General features: G+C 42.7%; 1 protein-coding gene across 18 annotated transcripts in view; it reads left to right on the top strand.

Moving 5' to 3' along the window:
• FGFR2 (fibroblast growth factor receptor 2) overlaps window positions 1-21,222 on the top strand; it is a 105,676-nt gene that overhangs the window by 28,700 nt on the left and 55,754 nt on the right. For 9 of the 18 annotated variants that reach the window (XM_087432721.1, XM_087432726.1, XM_087432723.1 and 6 more), the window contains 3 exons: window positions 9,206-9,375; window positions 18,991-19,098; window positions 20,178-20,301. In XM_087432721.1, the coding sequence (XP_087288847.1) occupies window positions 9,206-9,375; window positions 18,991-19,098; window positions 20,178-20,301 (402 nt within the window). The remainder of the gene's footprint in view (window positions 1-9,205; window positions 9,376-18,990; window positions 19,099-20,177; window positions 20,302-21,222) is intronic. The other 9 variants (XM_087432731.1, XM_087432730.1, XM_087432728.1 and 6 more) reach the window with 1 other exon arrangement.

Below are 21,222 nucleotides of genomic sequence, written 5' to 3'. Positions count from 1 at the left end.
TTGTCAGGCACCTGGGATAATGTGTTGCTTAAGCGGGGAATTGGATTTGTCCCTGAGTCTCCTAGCAGCTTGGGCAAAAATGGAAATATTTTGGTTTATGTAGTTTTCACCTTTTGGTAAGAGAAAGCTTGGGGCCTGGGCCACTAGCATCAACATCACCTGAGAACTTGTTAGAAATGAAAATTCTCGGGCCCCACCCCAGACCCACTGAATTAGAAGCTGGGGGTGATTCTGAATCGCGTACACTCAAGTGTGAGAACACTGGCCTAGGGATTCACAGATGCAGCTCTGCCTTGAGCAGGAGTTGACTGTTAGAGATCTAGTTCATAAAACAGTGGAAAATAAGGTGAGTGAACGTGTTTTCTGCTGTAATTTGTACCAATCTTTTAATGAGGTTATTATTATTTAGTAATAAAACATTGGTACATCAGAAGACACCACTCACTTCTTATTAATTCTCTGGTTCTGGCAGGGGAGGCAATGACCCTGGCCATGACATTGAGGGCCTGCTCTGGGCAGGCTCCGTGCTGGCTGCTGGCTCAGTCAATGTCCCTAACAACCCGATAAGGTGGGGAGAGGAGCTGTTCCTGTTTTATTGATTGGAAATTCGTGATTCAGTGAGCAAAAGGCAGAGTTGCAATTCAGTTGAAGGCCTGTTGCATGTTGAATCACAGCGCCCCTCTGCCAGTACCCAGGGTGACGATGGGGGTGGAGTGAGGCTGCTTGCACAGTTGTTTACAGCTCTAAAGTGATTCCCGCATGTGGGTGCCATTGGTATTGATTGGAACATCAGATTCCGTCAGCTCCCTTGTGTTGGCATGCCTGGGAACAGCATTGTCCTGGTGATCAGTTACCCTGCCTCATAGCATGTTACCACGGATACACAGGAAGTAATACAATGTAACAGCAAGGTATAGGTTATGAACAAATAGGCTGAGTGAACTGAATCTCTCTGTTGACTCAGAAGGATTACCTGCTGTGGACCTCAGGTTTTCATCCTGAATGTCAGTCCTGACTGCCTGGTGCCTGTGTAGAAGGCCCAGGGAGTAGACTGCTCCATTTAATGAATGCCAGCCCACATTGAGTGAATTGCCATGCCTTCACCTTGTAACCAGAGTTCTTTGTAATTAGCTCTCAAATGACACCAACTCTGCCCCGAAATGGGTGCTCTGCAGTGATTAAGGGCTGGTGTTAGCTGTACCAGGGAGATACTGCTGTCGGGGACTGCCTCTGGTTGGGGCCTGTGAAACATTAGACGCGATTTAAAGTGATAGCAGTTCTTAGCTGGCTACTTGGCCTCTGCCATCTGTTAGTGTGATTAGGCTGGTCTGATTCACAGGTGCAGCCTGGGGCAGCTGAGATTAAGCAGCTGTGGCCTGTGTGGACAGAGGAATGCCATGGCCAGGGTAATTGGCAAGGTGGAGAAGGGGATGTTGCCATTAAAACAATTTTTTGCCACCTCAAGTGTCAAATGCCTGACCTGATTAATAGGGAAAATTATAAAAGCATCGAATTCTTTGCATTTTCAGCCACCTGGAAAACACTCGTGTGTGCAGATTGATTCCTTCGGTGCCTTCTGATTGTCTAGAAATGCCACTGGGTGTGTTTGAAAGTTCCTCTTCAGTGAAGTTAACAAATGATGTTCCAGTGACCCTGTGTTGACAGTGACTTTTCTGGGAAGGGTTTTTCTCTTTTTGGGTGGATAGATGTTAGTTCTACATGTTCTGACTTGAAAAATATATTGCAGGCTATTCCCTCTGCTGGTATGCTAGATTATTGTTTATCTAATTGTGGTGAACTGTAAGAGGTCAAGTTTATCTGCCTAGTAGAGTTCTTCTTAGATTCTGTACAGCATACAAAAAGCATGGTAGCCAAGTACAGTGGCAAAAATAACAGTCCGAAATTAAGGCACGATTGTTGAATTTTGGCCATGAAACTAGTATCCATTAACATCAAGGGCTGATTTGATTTTTATAGAAAATGTTCTGGAATATTCAAGTTATCTCCACTCTTACCTTGTCATATGAAACCCAGCTCAAAAGTGGGCTCCTTTGTAGAGGATTTCCTCATTTACACAGGCAGACTGAGCGGCTCGATTTTGAGTGTTCACGTGTTCTATTCTGTTGCCTCACGTGCAGTACCACGTGGTGTGTCAGACCTGCCTCTCCCAGTAGACTGCTCTGGAGGGCAAGGACTCGCCTGGATGTTGAAGGAATATTTTGTGGAATTATAGTCATCATACGTATCTTTTATGGATCTCGTTAAAAACAGCAATGTTCCGGTTTGACCCGTCCGTTAAGAGAGTAAGCCGATGTTTCTCAAAGAATATCCCTCGGAACCCTAGGCCAAGGGTTCCCTGCCAAAAATGAGTTGTATTTTGAAATGAATTTGGAAAATACCTCATACTGTGACCCTTTCTTGGAGACTTACAGTGTCCATCAGCATAATGCAAGCTCGGAGAAGTTCTGTAGTAAAACATGTGTTTAATTTTGTCCTTTCCTGGGATTTTCCGAATTTACTGACCATAGGACCCTTTTTAAAATAGAGCCTCTATTAACATCCTGTTGCACTTGCTTTGAAAATCCCTGCAATGGGGCCGATTTGATTGATCTGACGTTTCCCCCCCTTTTAAGTCGAGTTCTTCCATCACAGATGTGAAGGGCGTTCTCCGGTCATATTTTAGCAGCTGACTAGTTGATGACCTCACACCTTACCAGTGCTAGATGTTTCCCTGAGCAGAACAGTCCCGTGATGTCATTACAAGCCTGGCTGCCAGGAAATAATGCTGCTACATATGCCCTTTTGTGAAACAGACTTTCTCCGGACGGAAAGTTGCTATTTCAAATGCTAACTTTTGAAATGCATCCAAGTTGAGGGTTTTGAAAGGTGCAGAATTTATACGTTAGCATAGGAAAGCATAACTTAACTAGTCCTTGCCCTCCCTACTTACTAGGTACCTTAATGGGTTATCTAGCAGCAAATAAGTAATCATGTATGTCCATTTTCTCGAGGTACTTTTTTATTAGCTCCTGCTTGTGTTTAAGTCATTAATGTTTCTGAAGACCTTGAGACTTAGTTCCTGGGAAGATCCTTGACTGACAAAAAAAATTGATTGAATTGATAGGGAGACAGCTGTATCAAGATTCTTCCTGCTGGAGTGGTTCTTTCTATTGAGTGAAGTGAGAGACAAGGTAATTTTGTATTTTGGTTTCATTCCTGTTGAGACCTGCAGATGCCCATACTCCATGTCAGGGAGAAGGCAATTTTTTTTTTGGAAGGAACTAGGGAAAATGAAGGTACTGGGTCTGAAATTGCAAACTCTTTTTGTTGATTAACCTACTGATGATAACAGTTTGCAGTCACATTTGCTTTCATGGGATTTTTACTTGGTAGAGATTGTATCTGAGTTGGTAAATGTTGGTTTCTTAGTTGTGTTGATGTTTCCAGGAATTGAAAAAAAAAAAATTAAAAAAACAAAGCATACAATCTTCCTAAATATTTTGAACCTCTTTTATAATGAAAACCTCATCATAAATTAGTTTGAGAATTTTATCACAAAGGCCCAGGCTGGTGTGCCGTCCCGTAGGCCGGATTGAGTATCTTTTCTTTCTTGGCCTCCCCTCTGGTCAAACAGCATAACCAAGGACTGGACTTCTCTTTTAAAGGCAGATCCTGGGAACTCCCAGTGGGGAGCTGCTCTCCCAGGGGATTCAGGCGTTTCACGTGTGGGTAACTTGCCTGGTTTGTTTTAATGTATTTCTTATTGAATGCCCCACTGGTCAGCGAGTTGTTGTTTTAATGAGATTTTTCAAATAAAGCCCCCCGCCCCCTATAGTCTCAACTTCACTCCCGTCTCCATATTTTGTTAGATGTGTTTTCTCTTAGTTTATGCAAAACCGAAAACAGATGAACTATAGTCTCCTGCAAGGGTAGGGGTAGAGCTCTCAGAGATACCCCCCTCCCCATCAGAGGTCAAAGCATTCAAATGTCCTGATTAGTGATATTTTTAAAGGTCCTAATTATAGACTTAAGACAGAGGCCTTAGTGGGGCTTTAGGGAGTTTGTGAGACTTAATCTGGGAGCTGAAACAGGCTGTGTTTTTTTTAAATTTTTGCATCAATAAAAATACAGTTGGCAGTCATCAGCGTCCACAGCTCACATAAATCTTGAACTTTTGACTTAATTACCATGGGAGAGTTCAAAGGGCAGCCTGGAGTGGTTGAAAGAGCACTGCTTAGGGAGCTGGAGACTTGGGTCTAGCCTCAGCCCGTCCTCTGGCCGTGTGACCTTGATCAAATCACTTAACCTTTCTGGATGACATTGATCACATCAGCCGTTGGGCCAGATGGTCACCGAGGTCTCTTTTGGTACAGTGGTAATATGATTCCATGTTTTTCCTTTAAACCACCGGGCTGTATTCTCTCTTTTTGGTTTGAGAGAGAGAGAGGAGACCAGAAACCTTAGATGTCAGTATTAGGATATGTAATGGTTTCTGTGGTGGCAGGCTCAACAGCCCATGTTTTCTCATTAAGTTTAAACTCCAAGGTCAAAATAAATCCTCTAACCCTACCATTATTGACAGAATCAATATCTGCCTAGAATATAGATACCTGGAAAGAATGTTAGGACAGGGAGGGACCTTATCAGAACATTCAGTTTAACTCCCTCATTTTATGGCTCAAGCTTTTAATAATTGTCTATCTGGTCTGTCTGTCCATTCATCCATCCTATAAATGCTTGAGTGTCTCCTCTATAGTCTGAAGACATCTCAAGCTGTGCTCTGCAGACACTGTACTCTTGTTGGTCAACAGACATCGAAAGGAATATATTTCAGTACAGAAACATCCCAGTGATGGAAACACACATAAATAACAGAGACGTGGCCCAGAGAAGTAATGATGATTCTTTGCTGTGGGATGGAGGTGGTCAACAAAGGCTATGTTGAGGGAACTTTGAGAGAGGTTTCTGTGGGGTTAAGAATCTCTCTTTAACCAGCCACATCTTAAGAGACTTCTGCTGTATTAAGTTAAAATTCTACTTAGCATTATTACTAATATACACTCTCTGTTTCAGTGTAGAAAATGATCATGAGTATGTATTCTCTACCTTGAGGATGGGATTTTATTTATTTATTTTGGCTGTGTCTTACTGTTCCTTTAACTTGCTCATTATTAGTATTTAATGACTAAGAGAGCATTGTGCTTTTGGTACATCTTCCATCAGAAGATCCGAGGATGGCAGAGCAGAAGGGGCCATCCACGCCTATTATCTAGGTCACTTGTTTACTCCTGATTGGGTATAATTCATTTTTTGTGCCATCAGAGGTTTATACCACAACTTCTCCTCTGTTAATTAAGTGACTTTAAACCCACTCCTCACACATCCCTAATATTATGCCAGGGAAGGTATACAGATGGATGCCATACACTTCTTTCAAGTGGCATGATGTGGCCTTGGCTTGCAGATTCATTTTAAATAAAGTTGTTGAGTGAACATCTAATACTGAGCACCTACTGTGTGCAATAGTCATCTCTGCTTTTATAGATCATTAATTTAAGTGAGTTTCTTCTCAAATGAAAGTCGTTAATGCTTTTTGCAACCTTGGAATGAAAGAGGCCTTCCTAGGAAGAGGATCTTGTCAGGAGCCTGGTCCCTGTTTCTCTCCAGCTGTGTTGTAGTTCTTGAGGGCCCTGGCATTTCCATGTGTCCAGATTGCAAAAATAGCAGGAAATATTGAAGATATGAAGAGTTTGCAGGGGACATGAGGCCACTGATGAAGGAAACACAGTAGGGCTCTTCCTACGGTGTACCATCCACGGTTGGTTGAATCCACGGATGTGGATCCTACGGATACAGAGGGCTGACTAAGGGACTTGAGCATCTGTGGATTTTGGTATCTGGGGGGGTCCTGGAACCAATCCCCCTCGGATACTGAGGGACGACTGGATAATTATTTTTCTAGACCTTCCAGGTTCTTCAAGCTTCACATGAAACTAGTTTATTTCAGGAAGAGCCATTGTAAAATAAAATAATTCCTCCCCTCCAGCATTGTGCTCATCAAAAAAATTTGTGAGCTTGACATCTTAAAGGAAGGCCTAGACATGGAAGTATGGTGTCATGTGTGATGTTAGCACTCACCCGGGGTGGGATTGAGCAGGGGGTTGAGGGTGGCCCATCACTGTCACACAGGGAACTTCAAAAACTTGGCTCCACGACCCTTTCTGTTGAGTCACGATTTACCGAATGTTGTGAATTCGGGTTTCAAGAGCTAGCCATGTAAGTGATTAGTTTGTGCTGTGTTGATTAGACTTACCAAGCCCCACCCACCTTGGATCTCTGAGATTTTAGATGAGAAGCATGGTGCCCATACCCTGCCACATGGCTGTGCATCTGGTTTGCACCAGCAGAGTTTATAGGTGCAGTTCTGATGATTGAAATTTCACCCCAGGGAAGTGGCTACCTGCCAGAAATTCCAGCAAAATTCTTTCACCCTTGTCCTTAAATCATTCCTTAGGCGCCAAAACAAAGGTGCTGGACACCAGTGTGCTCTTGCCACAGGCCGGGGCTGTGCGGGCCCACGTGGTCTGGGGTGATCTCTGCGTGGGTTGCAGCCTCACTGATGGCTCAGCCCAGGGAGAGAGGAACGGAGCAACATTCCTCCTTCCTTAAGCTAAATCCTACTTTTTGACACTTTAGGGAACATAAAAATCATGGCTCATGGTATGTAAGCACATATCTATTGATTTCTTTTATGTAAAAATGGGGAGACATTCCAAAGGATCAGCTCAGCCATAATTGATGCTATGGGAAAGAGTTACTACGTTAATATTTAGCTAATTCATATGAGTAGGCTATTGTGTTTACTTAAACAAATGACATGAGTACAGACACCTGACAGCATGAGGTATGCTTTTCATTTAGCTCGGATTTATAAAACTCTTTATGTAGCGACGAAGCTCATTATGTACTTTGTGCTCTTAATGGTTTCTTTTTAGTGGTTGTGGCCCTGGATGGATTTTTCTAAGTAGAAGCTTTTAAAATGAAAGATTATTGACATTGTTTCAATATATGCCAGGCCCTGGGAGTCTTGTGATAACTAGGCATCAAGTATTCCCTGGTGAACCCTCAAAAGAATGGGTGTGTTTATGGGCATTTGACACCCAAAGCCAGATGGCTACCAAGTTGTCTACTCATTGCAGATGCAACTGGATTGAGAGGGAAGAATGCAGCCCGGTTCCTTCTCCCTCTGGCCTTTCTCTCTCTCGTATACATGACTGACCAGTTTTGCCTCACTTTGCTCTGTCTTGGAATCATGTGGACACCACCTATAGCCCAGCACCTTGATGCTTATGTAAGCAGAAAAATGAAGACGAAACAGCGTGTCCTGTTAAGAAATCCCAGTTCCACCTTTTACAGCAGGTTTCACGAGCAAGGGTGAGACAAGTAGGGGTGGGTGTTTTGGATGCAGTTATTCCAACTCCTAATTCTGCCATGGAAGTCTGGCCGTTAAGTGAAGGGGATCATTACCCCCCGGGAGCAAGCTGTGCCATCCACCAAATAGAGGAGGAGACTTCTAAATCCGCCTCAGAGACAAAGCCCCTGCCTAGGCCTGTTTTGCCTCTGGTTTGTGGAGTGTGAATGCTGTTGCTCAGTCTGACTCTCATCAGAAATAAGGAGTTATGAATCGGTCTTCTAGAATTTCAGTATTCTACTATGTTCTAGAATGTTCAAGGCCTCATTGATGGGTGCTTTTAGGGGAACACAGGGATTTTGATTATCTGTTTGCTAAGACAGAAACATACATGTGAAAAGTTAATTGCTGTACAAGGTTTCAGTGGCAGTTCTGGGCAGTAATAAAGGAGGCAGCATGCCTTTTGCCCAGGCTCACTGTCCTGGCCTTCTTATAGCCGTGCTATGAAAGACGGAGCTGGGATTTCTTATCAGGGCATGCTGTTGCTTCTTTGTCCTTCTGCTTATGTATGTGTCAAGGTGGTGGGATATAGGTGGTATCCACATGATGCCACACACACATCAGAGTGGTTGAAGGTATGGATTCCCACCCCTTGGAGAAGCGGGTTCTTACTAGCAGTGGACCAGAGCAGGGGTGAACACAGTGGGCTCGGGAATCAAACTGCCTTGGCTCAAATTCTGGCTGTGCTTCTTCCTGGCTTGGTAGCATTGGGCAGATTACTTAACATCTCTGTGCCTCAGTTTCCCCATTTGTAAACAGGGAATATAATAGTGCCTTTCTTGTCGGATTGTTGTCAAAGTTAATGTGTTAAACATATAAGAGCTTTTAGAGCCATGTCTGGCATATAAGAAGCGGCACTCAGTCAATAGCGATCATTAGCCGTTATTATCAGGCATGAGGAATTTACAGTAGTATTCCCGATTGATGCTATGGCTCTTATTTAGATAAAATGCCCTTCACTTGACAATTTAAAAACTTATCTCTTTTATTGAGTTTAAAAAAAATCACTAGTATCTATGATTTCGAGAGCCATATAGAAGGCACAACTTTACATAACGTTTAATTGGTAGCCTCCTATTAAGTGATCCGTTTAGGCGTGGTGGTAGAATTATGGCATTCACAATCACCATTGGAGAGAAAAATTTTTTTTTTTCCATTTTAAAAATTAAAATATATTTAGTGATATGGTTTGTTGGCTTGTCATATAATGTGCTGGGAAATTAATGATGCCTCCCTGAATTATTTTATCTTATTAGGATAATAAGTTATACTGTTGATTACTCTTTAAAGCTCCAGTGTAAAGTTGATATGGCTTTTGAGCACTTGTTTGTGTATATGTGTGGTCATCTCGTAGGTGTGGTGATCTATAATGATGTGTTTTGGGAGGACCCAGCTGTTGTTATTGTATGTGTAGTCACTGTGTCTATAAAGTAGCATTGTAAAACATGATTCAACATGAACTTATATTCTGGCACTAAGAACAGGGAGAGAAGGTGCCTCAAACACTTTCCCTGTTAATAGACATAATCTAACAAGCAGTCTATCTCCAGGGACCTTCTGCCAGGCCAGCTGGATTAGAGTTCTGCAATTTTTTCCTAATGTAAATATTACCCAGAGATTTTGAAAATGTCTGCTATTTCACATACAAAAGAAAATGATCTTACCTGTTAGGAGTTTAATAATGGAGATGAAGCTATCCATCTGTATATATTATAATGTTGTTTTCCAAAACAGGAGCACCATACTGGACCAACACAGAAAAGATGGAAAAGCGACTGCATGCCGTCCCTGCAGCCAATACTGTCAAGTTTCGCTGTCCAGCTGGGGGGAATCCAACACCAACTATGAGGTGGCTGAAAAACGGGAAAGAATTTAAGCAGGAGCATCGCATCGGAGGCTATAAGGTAGAATTAAGCTTTCAGAATATTCTATTTCTTAAATTTTTATTTATTCATTTTTTAAGTAGTCAAAGGTTAGCAGGAACTAGAAGGAATTTTTTAAAAAAATATCAGTAATTGTCATAATTGATCATTTCCATGTTGGATGTTTCAAAAAAGTTACCCTGGACTTGCATGTAATTTTAAAGTACAGTCCCCATTTGCGTTGTTCTTTATATGAGGAGAATTTAATAACAGAAGGGTCGAAAGTTGAGAGTCTGTTTTCTGTATGCTTTATAGTCTGTAAAACTTGAACTGCAGCAGAATTTGAGAAGCGTTAAGTACAGTTGCCCTATTTGAGCAGGATTGTATGAATAGGGGATGGACTTGGATTAGAGACTAGAGTATGAAATATTACTTATTAAGAGAGAACACTTCCAAGATGACAAAGGCAATCTCCCTGTCCTGCCTCTTTAAGGATTCTGAAGAGCCCATTACAAAACATGGTGAAATGTAGACTCATCACTCGCTGGGAAGGTTGAAATTGACAAACATCTCCCTGAATATGCCTATAAATGCCTGTTCAGGCTTCATTCAGCCATTTAACAAATGTTGCTTGAGCACCCTCTGGGGCAGGCACCGTCCTAGGCTCTGGAAGGCAAAGCCCCAGAGGCTCCTCTTCCAGCAGGGAAGGCAGACAGAACAGCTGACTATCAGGACACTGATGGGTGAGGTCAGAGGAGCATGTTGTCCTGTGGATGTGCAGGGAGAGATGACGTTGGCTCTTTTGGGAGACTAAGGATAAGGGAGATCAGGTAAGGATTTTGGGCTGAGTTTGAAGGAAGGGTGTCTCAGAAAGAGAGATATAGAAACTCCAAATTATTTAGTGCAGAAAGGGAGAACTTGAAGAATTTACTATATGACGAAGACTTAAGGGACCTTGCTGTGAAGTTCTTCAGTGCATTTCAAACATGAATGGATGCATCAGTTACCTTTAGCTGCATAACAAATTACCCCAAGACATAGTGGCTTGAAACAATAACGTTCATTATCTCACAGTTTCTCACCGTGGGTCGGGAATCCAGGTGCAGTCTAGCTGCGCCTTCTGTCTCAAGGTCTCTCACAGGACTGTAATTAGGTTCCAGTTAAGGCTGGGGTCTCATCTGAAGGGTCAACTGAGGAAGGATCTGCTTCCAGACTCACTCATGTGGTGGTTGTCAGGATTCACTTCCTTGCAGGTTGTTGGACTGAGGGCCTCAGTTCCTTGCTGGCTGTTTGCTGGAGGCCAACCTCAGTTCCTTGCCACGTGGGCCTCCCTGTATGGCAGCTTACAACATGGCGGCTGGCTTCCTGAGGGTGAGCAGATGAGAAGAGCCAGAGAGAGAGTGGTAGGAAGACAGAAGTCACAGCCTTTTGTAACCTAATTGTGGAAGCGCCAATCCCACCACTGTTGCTGTTTTCTGTTATTAAGCAAGTCACTAGGAGGAGATTACCCAAGGGCATGAATGTCAGGAGACGTGGGGATCACTGGGAGCCATCTGAGAAACCTGAATGGCGGGTCAAGTAGAGGATGCTTTGGCTCACGTGCCGGGTCCTTAAGAACCAGGTGGGAGAGGATTTCTTGGTGGCAGCAGTGAGGTCCTGGGAAGGACTTTGCTTGGTGCACCTCTCCTGTGTTTAGCATGCCGACATCACTTGAGATGGCACATGAGCCCCTGCCCTGCCACTGCTGTCCTTAAATGGGACTTCTCTCCACACGAAGTGCCCTGGAGCCTTTTCCTGAAATACTACACACAGTTACTCATCTTTAAAGGATTATTTTCTTCTGCAAAAATTCTTGACTTTTGTTTTAATGTTGAAAAATTAATATCTAGAAGGCAAAACCCAGAGGAGAAAAGGGAAAGCCTACGAGTAAATTTCTTAAAGCGTGTGTTGGGTGGTTTGTGTGTGAAACAGTTGCGAGGAGCATCTGCTGGAAGGTGGGTGGGTGCCTTTGAAGCTGTGGAAGTAGATATACTTAGTTGTCTTCCACGACTCCTCTTGGTGGTGGAAGCAGGAGGCAGGAGGGCATTTGTCTCTGTTCTTAGGTCAGTCCTTAGACAGACCAGGTACAATGAGATTGGAAGGTTGGCTTTTATTTTTTTTTAAGGGTGAATAGGCAAAGATTTCGTTAGGTGATGATGCTTGCAAAGGAAGAGTTAAACCACTAACATTGTGGCCCCTGGGATTGTTCTAACCACCAAATGCTCTCTGAAAACATAATTGATGCAGTTCCAATGATTTATTTAAATACAACTTAAGTATAAGAAGGGTGGTCAAAATCCTGGTGGTTAACTAATTTCCTTCCTTAAGGCAGCCTTGGAAATGAGTACAAATGTTGATGAGCCTCCAGAAACTCCTGGTCTCAGAATAAATAGGACCAGCATCGTTATTATGGGTAAGGAGCTTTTTGCAAATCTGAATTAGTGATTACGATATGATGGAAGACTAAGGGTGCCTAATGAGAAAATGCTGCTTGATTTTTAACAGGTGCAGTTCAGTTTTAATTGTTGACGACAACGTTCCGCTAAATGAAGAGCACCTATGTTCTAAAAGCAAAACGAGGAACCTTCAGCAGAATACCTTTAGCCTATCCCCAGGGAGGCACAGATGACCCAAGTATTTTTGTTGTTTCATGTTTGAGCCATTTCTGGAGTGAAAGAGAAATGGAATTTGAGTGCGTGGGAACAAAAATCTAAAATATATTTTGCTTTTTAAAAAAAAGGGCAAAAGGGAGAGTACCACACCTTTGGAACATGGTGTGCAGGCTGGCAGTGACGAGGGCATGTTTCTGGCCCTGCTGGGCTTTCTCTGTGGAGAAGAGGCTGTGGCAGTGGGGCCGAGCGGCCTGGGGGAGGAGTGTCACCCTGTGAAATACAAAGGTGGTCAACCTGGATTCAGTAAGGGGTTTTCACAACAGTTGTGGCATTGGACGTTCATTTTGGGGATACCGAAAACTCTTAGAAATTCCATTGAGCCCCAGGGGCTTCTGGGACCTGAAAGGGCAAGACAGAGATCTCTTATCTCATGGGAAAATGTAGTTACCTAAAGCATAAGCCTTGCTAATGGTGTGTTAGACCCACCCCAGGTCGTGAAGGCATTGGAGGTCAAAGAGGCCATACCCGCCTGCGGGCCTCCCTCGCTGGTCCAAGCTCCCTGGCTGGCGAGGGCCTCCTCAGGCTCACAGGGCCCTCTCAGGGACTGGACAAGGCAGAGTCAGGAGCTTGGTCATCCATGCTAGGTTTCCCCTCTGAAATTTTCTTTGTTACCTACATAAACTTTTAAAGAACTGTGCCTCTGAATGAACATTTGACCTGAGGAAACTGTACTGTATAGTTTGTAGTTTCCGTTCCTCGGCCCTTCCCCCAGAAGCAGCAAGACCTAAGTGACACACGGAGGGCCTGGCATCTAACTGTCCCTCTCCTCTGACTCCTGTCGCTTTGCCACTTTAACAAGAAACAAAGTGTCAAGTTTTCCAAGATGTATTTTTCCAGAAAGCAAGACCTGAAAGTTTCCACAAAGAAACTTGTGTTATTTCTGTGATTTTTTTTTTTTTCCTTCATAAATCTCGTTCCATAAACCATGACTGTGCCCCAGTGGCCCGGGTGTCTCCCTGTTTATGGGTCGGGCACCTTGGCCCCGGCCCACCGCGTCACAGCTTGTTTTGAAATGGTATGCATATGTGGCCAATGAAGGGAGAAGGGAACACACAAAACCAAAACAAAATCAAAGAGAAGTATGAAACGGGACAGAAAGCTTATTTTAATTAAAGTGACCAATAGAGCTATGTGGCATTGTGTGGTTCAGTCTTATTTATCAAAGAGCTCATGCTGAGCCATCCTTAGGTGATTAAGAGTCAATTTTTTTTTTTTTTTTTTTTTTTTTTTTTTTAGTATGTAGGAAAGGCTGACTAGATGTTACTAATTTATTTGTGAATATCAATTTTGACTTGAAGCATAATCACATCTCCCTAATGGTCCTTATGCCTGGGCCTTTACTTCAGTCTTCACAGTGGGCGAGTTGTCTAAGCTCTCTGTGCTTCAGGTCACCTGTCCTGAGAATGAGGAAATTGAATAGATAATCTCAAACGTCATGATCCCTTCCAGCTTTAAAAACTGTGATTTTAGTGGCATAACCATAACGCAGCATCAACCATTTTTCATCTTAAACAACAGCGCAGATTTTTTTTTATATAAAGAGGTCCCTTTAAGGTGAGATAGTTCATAGGGCTCTGAACAGTTATTACAGTTTAATGCAGAAAAACAAGATGACTGAGGTAATTAATAGACCACCTCAATTCCCACCTCATTCCTGGGCAATGACTTAGGCATAGAGGGGAGAGTATTCTTAAAACCATCTTTCATGCCACTTACCAACTGCGTAAGAACCAAGAGAGATCACGGGATAAAGGGCTCCCTCACCGTGACCCCGGAATTGGCACAAGAGCCCACTGCTCAGGCATCCTGGAGGTTAGAATTTCCACGGAGCCCCTCAGCAGAGTGAAGCATTATGGAGTGTGGACTGTTAGTTTCCAAGTATATTTCAGGTCCAAGAAAAGACAACTTAAAAAACCGTTTTCTTATGATTACAACTTAACTGGTTGTTTGAATGGGTAGGTTAATTAGGTTTACATTTTCTAGGTTACTTAGATGTTGTTCTGGAGACTTTTGATTAAATGTTATGCTTAACCTGAAAGCATGTTTATTTGGAAAAATCAGTACTAATGTACTTAGTAATATATTTATAGTTTGTTGAGCTTTTTCTCGGCCAAGACGTTTCAGCCTTAATCTCAGAATAAGTGTCTGTGCTGAGGGAGCAGGTGTATGTTGGCCGATACCAACATACACTCACCTGCTTACCTGTGTCCTGACTCCTGGTGCCTCCCATGTACACGGCACTCAGTCCCCTGCTCAACCCAAAGAGGTAGGCACTGTTCTTTTGTCCCTTTTACAGATCAGGCTTGTCACATGGCTCCTAGGTGGCGGAGCTGCCATTTGGACCCAGGCGGTTTTGCTCCAAAGTTCATGCTCTTATTAAACTGCTTTCTTCAAATGTGGTTCCATGTTATATAAAAACACTGTTATGATAAAGGAGAAACACAGAGAAGATAATGGCTTCCCAAGAGCATGTAAATATCAGCTGGCCCCAAATGTACTGTTGAGAGCAAGGTTGGGAGCATGATGCTGTTCTCCCAACTTCCATGACCTGTGTGAGATTTTTTTTTGTGGTAAAATATGCATAACATAAAATTTGCCATTTATTTCCAAAACTTTTTCATCACCCCAAACAGGAACTCTCAATAATTCTCTATTCCTCTTCCCCACAGGTCCTGGTAACTTCTAATCTACTTTCTGTCTCTATGACTTTGCCTGATGTAGGTATCTCATATAAGTGGTATCATAGGATATTTGTCCTTTTATATCTGGCTTATTTCACTTAATATGTTCAAGGTTCATCCGTGTTGTAGCATGAATCAGAACTTCATTCCTTTTTATGGCTGGATAAGATTCCATTATATGGATATACCACATTTTGTTTATCCATTCATCTGTTGATGAACACTGGGGTTGTTTCTCCCTTTTGGCTCTTGTGAATGGTACAGCTATGAACATTGGTGTACAAGTATCTGTTTGAGTCCTTGCCTTCAATTCCTTTGGGTCTACAGGAGTGGAATTGCTGGGTTATATGGTGTTACTATGTTTAGCTTTTTGAGGAAGGTCATGAGACTTTTAAAGAGTTAAATTCAAAAGGCAGTGGATGCCCTGCCGGCAGTCTGCCTCCAGAGCACCTTTCTGAGCACCTTCAGGGAATGGGCATCAAGAGAACAGCTTTGCATTTTGTAATTCGCTTCCCACTTTGTCTAGAGAGATCCATTGATTGTTGACTGAGTGGAGGGAAGAGTTTCTGCCACTGGTCCTAGAGGATTAGAGCTTGCCCAGCCCTGTTCTCTGGACACCTCCTGAAAAGCAAACTTCTTGGAGTTTAAGCATTAAACTGGTGTTTGCCTCCACATCTGCATGGTGATAAGCAGCAGTAAGTGCCACAGCCCTTGACACATGTGAGCTCAGTTCGTGCACACACATCCAAAAGGGATGGTTTGGAGATCCCAGGAACCTGCTGACAATGGGAGTCTGGCATGGGATAGAAAGATTTTATGCATCCTAATGACTACTGGTCTATGTTGAATTGTAGTTCTTGGGGTGCCTTTATGAAGGAAGGCCAAGGTTAAAAGGGATTGCTGTCTTTCTCCATAAATTGGGCCCTGATGCTGGTGGAAGGAAGTCTTGCGAGTATTTACCATCACATGGACACAGTGTTCATTGACTTGGCACAGAGTAAAACTTTCCAACCAGCTTTTGGATGTTTATTCCACTTGTTATAGAACACCTGGGTATTTGGAAATGTCCAGATTTTTTTTGCAACGTGGAGACCAAACATCCAGGTGACAGCCTGGGTCTTTGACCTTTCACCTTTCACCTAGGTGTTTTGGTGTCATCCAAACTAAATCTGCATTCCCAGTTGTCACCTGAAGGTAGCTGAGGGTTTAATGTGCACCTTGGGAGATTTAGGTAGCAGAGGAATTCCGAACAAACCTGTCTGGGCCACCTTTTGTCTTTGCAATGACAGGGCGTGGAATGTTGGTGGAATCCACTTTTTGTATAACAAGTAAGCGAGTTTAGGCCATTAGCTTCAATCTGCTCTGTTTCAGTATTGAAATGTTATTTTTAAAAGTCTTTAGCGAACATAGTTTTGAAGCCTTATGCTCTCTTGTTCTGTGCCTTGGCAGATGAAAAATAATGATGAATTCCACAAAGATCTGGCCATGGGCAGGAATGAAAAGAAGGAATTGTGCATGTGTCGGCTGGTGCGGGATTTCTCTCGCCCTGGCTTTCGTGTCTGGTCTGCCTGAGTTACAGATGCAGGGGTTCTGCTGCAGAGCAGCCGCTCCCCTAGGGAGGCACAGGGAGCTGTTTTATTTTACTTTTGTATTGTGTGTGTGTGATTTCTGTTTAAATTTGAAAAGTGAAAATGACAAAAATGTAAACAACATTTGTAACCCCACCGCTTAATTATCTAAAGTATATTGCTAACAATGTGGTACATTTTCTTTCTGATTTTAGCTATGTTTATACAATCATGCTTGTAGATTCAGGTCTCTATGTACCTATAGGGTTGTGCATGTGTGTGTGTGTATTTTTTACAAAATGGAACCATGAATATACATATTTGTATTCAACCTGCTTTTATTCATTCATTATATTCATTTGTCAATAACTATTAATGATATCTTACCAGGTCTGAATGTAAGAATACCTCATTCTTTTTAATGACTGTATGCTATTCTGTTGCAATGAACTATTCATTTAGGGTGAACTATATGTTATTAATAACTCTCTTTTTGACAGATTCCAGTTTTTTGCTGTTATAAACAGGGCTTAAAGCAATGATCTTGTTATGTGCCTTGAAGTAATCCTGCTGTTTTCTGTGTAGGCTAGATATCTAGAAGTGGAATTAACTGGGTTAAAAAAAAAAAAAAAAAGGAGAAAAAAAGTGTTGCTAATTTTAATAGGTACTATCAAATTATTTTACAAAAAGGTTTTCCTCAATTTACGTTCCCGTTCTCTGATTGAGTCTCTATTCCCTACACCTTCACCAAGTACTCAATGACATTGATCTTTGTAATTTTTGTTAATCAGCTGGTGAATAACAGTGTCTCATTATTGTTTTAATTTGCATTTCCCTGATCCTTAGTGAGGTTAAGCATCTTTTCATATGTTTATTGGGTATTTACATTCCCTCTTCTGGGAAAGCAAAGATGGTTTATGAGCATTTGACCTAACTGGCAGAAAACTTACAGCACACAAAAGCTGAGGATTTAGAAGAACATGTTGAAGAGGACATCTTACACTTTTGTTGGAAGGATAGTTTCTTTACTCTTAAAATGAATCTTGGTATGGCAACAGAGTGTTTAAAAAAAACACGAAAATCTCTGTGCCTATGTCCCCCATCTTCATGGAGCTACTGTTTGTCATCTCTTAGCTTGTCATTAAGCAACAACCACTAATTAATGGTAGGATGTCCCCCACCAAAGTATCAAACAGTTCCACTGTTGGTGGCTTCTAAGGGCATCCATTTGGAAAATGCCACAGCTCATGAAATTTGGGATTGGCGATGTGTCAAGGAACCAAATTCTGGAGCAATGGTGTGAGAAAATAAATATTAACAGCACTGCGTGGGGCAGTATTGATTGAGGACCAAGGTCTCTGGAAGGGCAGCAACACCTTGTTTGGTAAATGTGTTTCTCATTGTGAAAGCATTTTATAAATATTAACTTATTAATATTTGTAGTGCATCTCCAGGAGGTAAATATGCAGGGAGCACATGCCCTTGAAGAGGGCTCTTACGTGGAATGCCATAGCCCCAACAAGAGACTGGAGCTGACCATATGCCCTAGGGTTAAAAACAGCAGCGGTATGCCGAGCTGCATGTGCCAAGATTTAATGTCTTGGGCAGAGGCAGACGATGCCCTCCCAGTGAAGTTCAGGTTTAGCTCCATTTTGAATAAGCCATGTGCCAAATCTGGATCCAGGCGCAAGAAAGACATTGACAGTTTGGATGGGGTCCAGAGACAGGCGCTAGCCATGATTAAGGGCTTATGGGCATGACATTTGAGCAGGGCCTCAAAGAACTGAACATTTACAGCAGGGCTAAATGCTGGATTACGTGGCTTGGTGACGTTAGGGCCTGTGGCTTCATCCCTAAGTTACCCTCCACGTGACTGGTTCCTTGGAGGCCAGGAGAGTCCCATTCCTGATACCCCTGAGAGCTTGGGGAGGAGGTGGGTCTCATTGTGGGCCCATCTACCTCGAGTTAAATCAAGGAGCTAGTACTTTCCTCTTCCGTGCTCTGAGGATGTGGCTCCAGCGTAGCACTCAGGGGGTCTGGATTTAGATAGAGCATTCTCATTGCACTAGAAAATTTTGCATGCACATCTTCTCCTCCTTCAGGAGGCACTTCATAGAAGGTGCTTATCCCTCCTAAGAGGAGAACTCGCCTCTTGTTTGGGTTCTCCTACAAGTCTGTGGCCCAGCCAAGAGCAGAAAGCGAGTCTTCCCCAATGTCAAGTACAGACTTTCTCCCTTGTAGATCTGATGGCTTCAGATTCATTTTACTGCCAGACATTTCACCTGTGACCATGAGACTGCATTTCCCATCATCTACTCCGTGATGTTAGACTCTGAAACAACCTCCATGGTTGTGCAGGTGGGTCAGTGACAGGCTGAAGCAAAGTAACTGTCTGCCCAGAACTCAATCTTTATTCAGCGCTTCTGCTCTGTTAAGAAGGAGTCCAGCCTTCACCCCTGTGATCCTTCGTAAGACTGTCAGTGATGAGCTGTGGTCTTGTTTTTGAACTTAGCATCAATATCTCCACTCTGCAGTAATGGCTTGTGTAGAACTGAACGCCTGACATGAAAAGTGTTGTGCTATAGCATGTTCTTATAATCCCTTACCTCTGCTGCCTCTGCTTTTCAAAGTAGACAGCTGCTCTGCCCTCCTGTTTTATAAGGGAACATTCACGAGATGATGTTCTTTATTCTCTAGTTCAGTTCCTTGAATCACTCAAGTGCTTGTGAAGGCTCTGCTGATATTATCGGTTTTTATGTGATTAAGGCAGAAAACACTCGCAGTGCTCAGAGAATCATTCAGAAGGTCAGTTAAAATTCCTGAAACGATAGTTAAGATTAGTAGGCCCTGGCTTTTTATTTTTTCTTTCCATTTCTCCAAAGTGCCTTGTCCAAAATACCTTTAAAGAATGATTTAGATTAGGAGAGAAATATTAAAGCCTTGAACCCAAAAGATGAAATCTGCATTTTGGTCCTAGTAAGGAAAAATCATCCTTGCTTGAAAACTTGAGTCTGTTAAAATATTTTCAAAGCAACGTGGGTCCATTAGAATCTAGTCTGTCTGTATGTTGACAGAACTGTGAGGAGGAATCACAATAACTTATTTTCACGTGTGTTGCTTATCTTTGGAAAGTCTCAAGGAGTTTGTAAACAGATGGCTATATGACTTAAGTTTCCCAAGGATTCATTGCTCCCATATTTGGAATTCTGAGTATTTCTCTCGGAACATGTAGCATCTATTCAGCCAGCACCAGAGTTGGGGGGGGGGGCGACCTACATTCCCAGCTGAAACTTCTTGAGACTTCCAGACAGCATCTGAGGGCTGTGGGGAAAGAAATGAGGGGTTTTCAAACTGGAAGGCTCCAGGAACAGTAACAGCACCTACCTTGTGGGCTCCTTGGGAGAATTAAATTAGCTAAGGCAGGAAGGGGTGCTCAGAGCACTGCCTGACATATAGTAAGTGCTCACTAGGGTTCGCTCTAGAGGGTTCCTTGGTGCTATAGGGGCTGAGGTTCCCAGTGGATGAGTGACCTGGTAGCTCACCTGTCCTGGGGCACTGATACTGTGCAGGCCTGTGTTCAGATTCCCCGGCTACTTGGCCTCTCCTGGAGGAACTCGCAAACCCATGACAGTGACAGATCCACACCACATACTCTTGTGTATCTGAACATGTCAGTATCCTTTTGCTAGATGTTCACCATGATGATAATTATTGTTTTCATTTGTCACCACTGTGAATAGTTATTATGAGGAAAATTTAGAATTCAGATGACTCTTCTCTACCTTCCTTGTCTCCTCCAACTTCTTGTTAAATCACGAAAGCAAAGTACCTGGTATCCTGTGCTAAGTGTGTTAAATAACCACCTTTAACTTTGATCTTTTCAGGTACGAAACCAGCACTGGAGCCTCATTATGGAAAGCGTGGTCCCATCCGACAAAGGGAATTATACCTGTGTGGTAGAGAATGAGTATGGCTCCATCAATCACACCTACCACCTCGACGTCGTTGGTGAGTTTGCTTCTCCCAGAGTGGCGGCCATATGCCGGCCTGCTGTAGTGTGACTCATTTGAAATCGTGAAAGTGAGACTTGTTTCTCCCCATGATTTAAGGAGAGTTGGTTCGTTTTCATTTTTTCTAAATATGAGCTGTCATTTGAGAAGAATTCTTCTGTCATTTGACAATGTTCTGTTTCCTGATTAGCCAGGTTTTATGTGTTTTGCGTGATCCTTTTGGTTCCCAAGCGTCATCTTGTGAAAAGTGGTATGAAATGTGCTGACATTCTGGAAGCTGAGATTACTCTGAAAAATGTTAGTGTGTGCAGGGAAAGGATACAGATATGCTGTTGGAGAACTTTGTTTTTAAAAGAGAGGCAATATTATCTGAAGAAGGGCAACTGTATAATGCTGGCCGACGAGTAAAGGAAAGAGTATTATAATGACTGAACTTACAGCGGGCTGGAGGAAGGTTAATGTCAAGGGGCCCTTTATTTCCCTTAGAAGAAAGTCATAAGACACTACAAGTTCAATGTCTGTTCCTGGAAGCTATTTCTTTTGTATAAAGGGAACTGTGTTAATGGGCTTATGAATACCTTTTAATCAAAGTACTCAGATGGTAGGCTATTTTAATTAAATATCTTAAGATCACATAGCCTGTTGTCCTGGAAACTCAAATTTCTTCCCAAGTCTGGTCTGTTATGATGGGTTTTGTCGTAACTGATGAAGAAAGGATGTTTCTCTGTCTTGTCGGAGTCTTGATAACATGTGGAGCTACACCTAGGGTGTGTCTCATTGTTGCAGGGGTGGTGGGCTAAGATCTTTTCTTTGTAGAAGCCATCTTTTCTCTGTCTTGTCATCTACCCTCCCTCTCAATATCGCCACCTGTTCTTGAGTCCTTGCTGTGGGTTACCTAATCAGTTTGCCCACTTCCACT

The sequence above is a fragment of the Ceratotherium simum genome, chromosome 6, assembly GCF_057802395.1.
Source record: "Ceratotherium simum simum isolate JZ-2026a chromosome 6, ASM5780239v1, whole genome shotgun sequence".
Taxonomy (NCBI): Eukaryota; Metazoa; Chordata; class Mammalia; order Perissodactyla; family Rhinocerotidae; genus Ceratotherium; species Ceratotherium simum.
The sequence above is the reverse complement of the archived record's forward strand: the minus strand, read 5'-3'. Positions and strand labels throughout refer to the sequence as shown.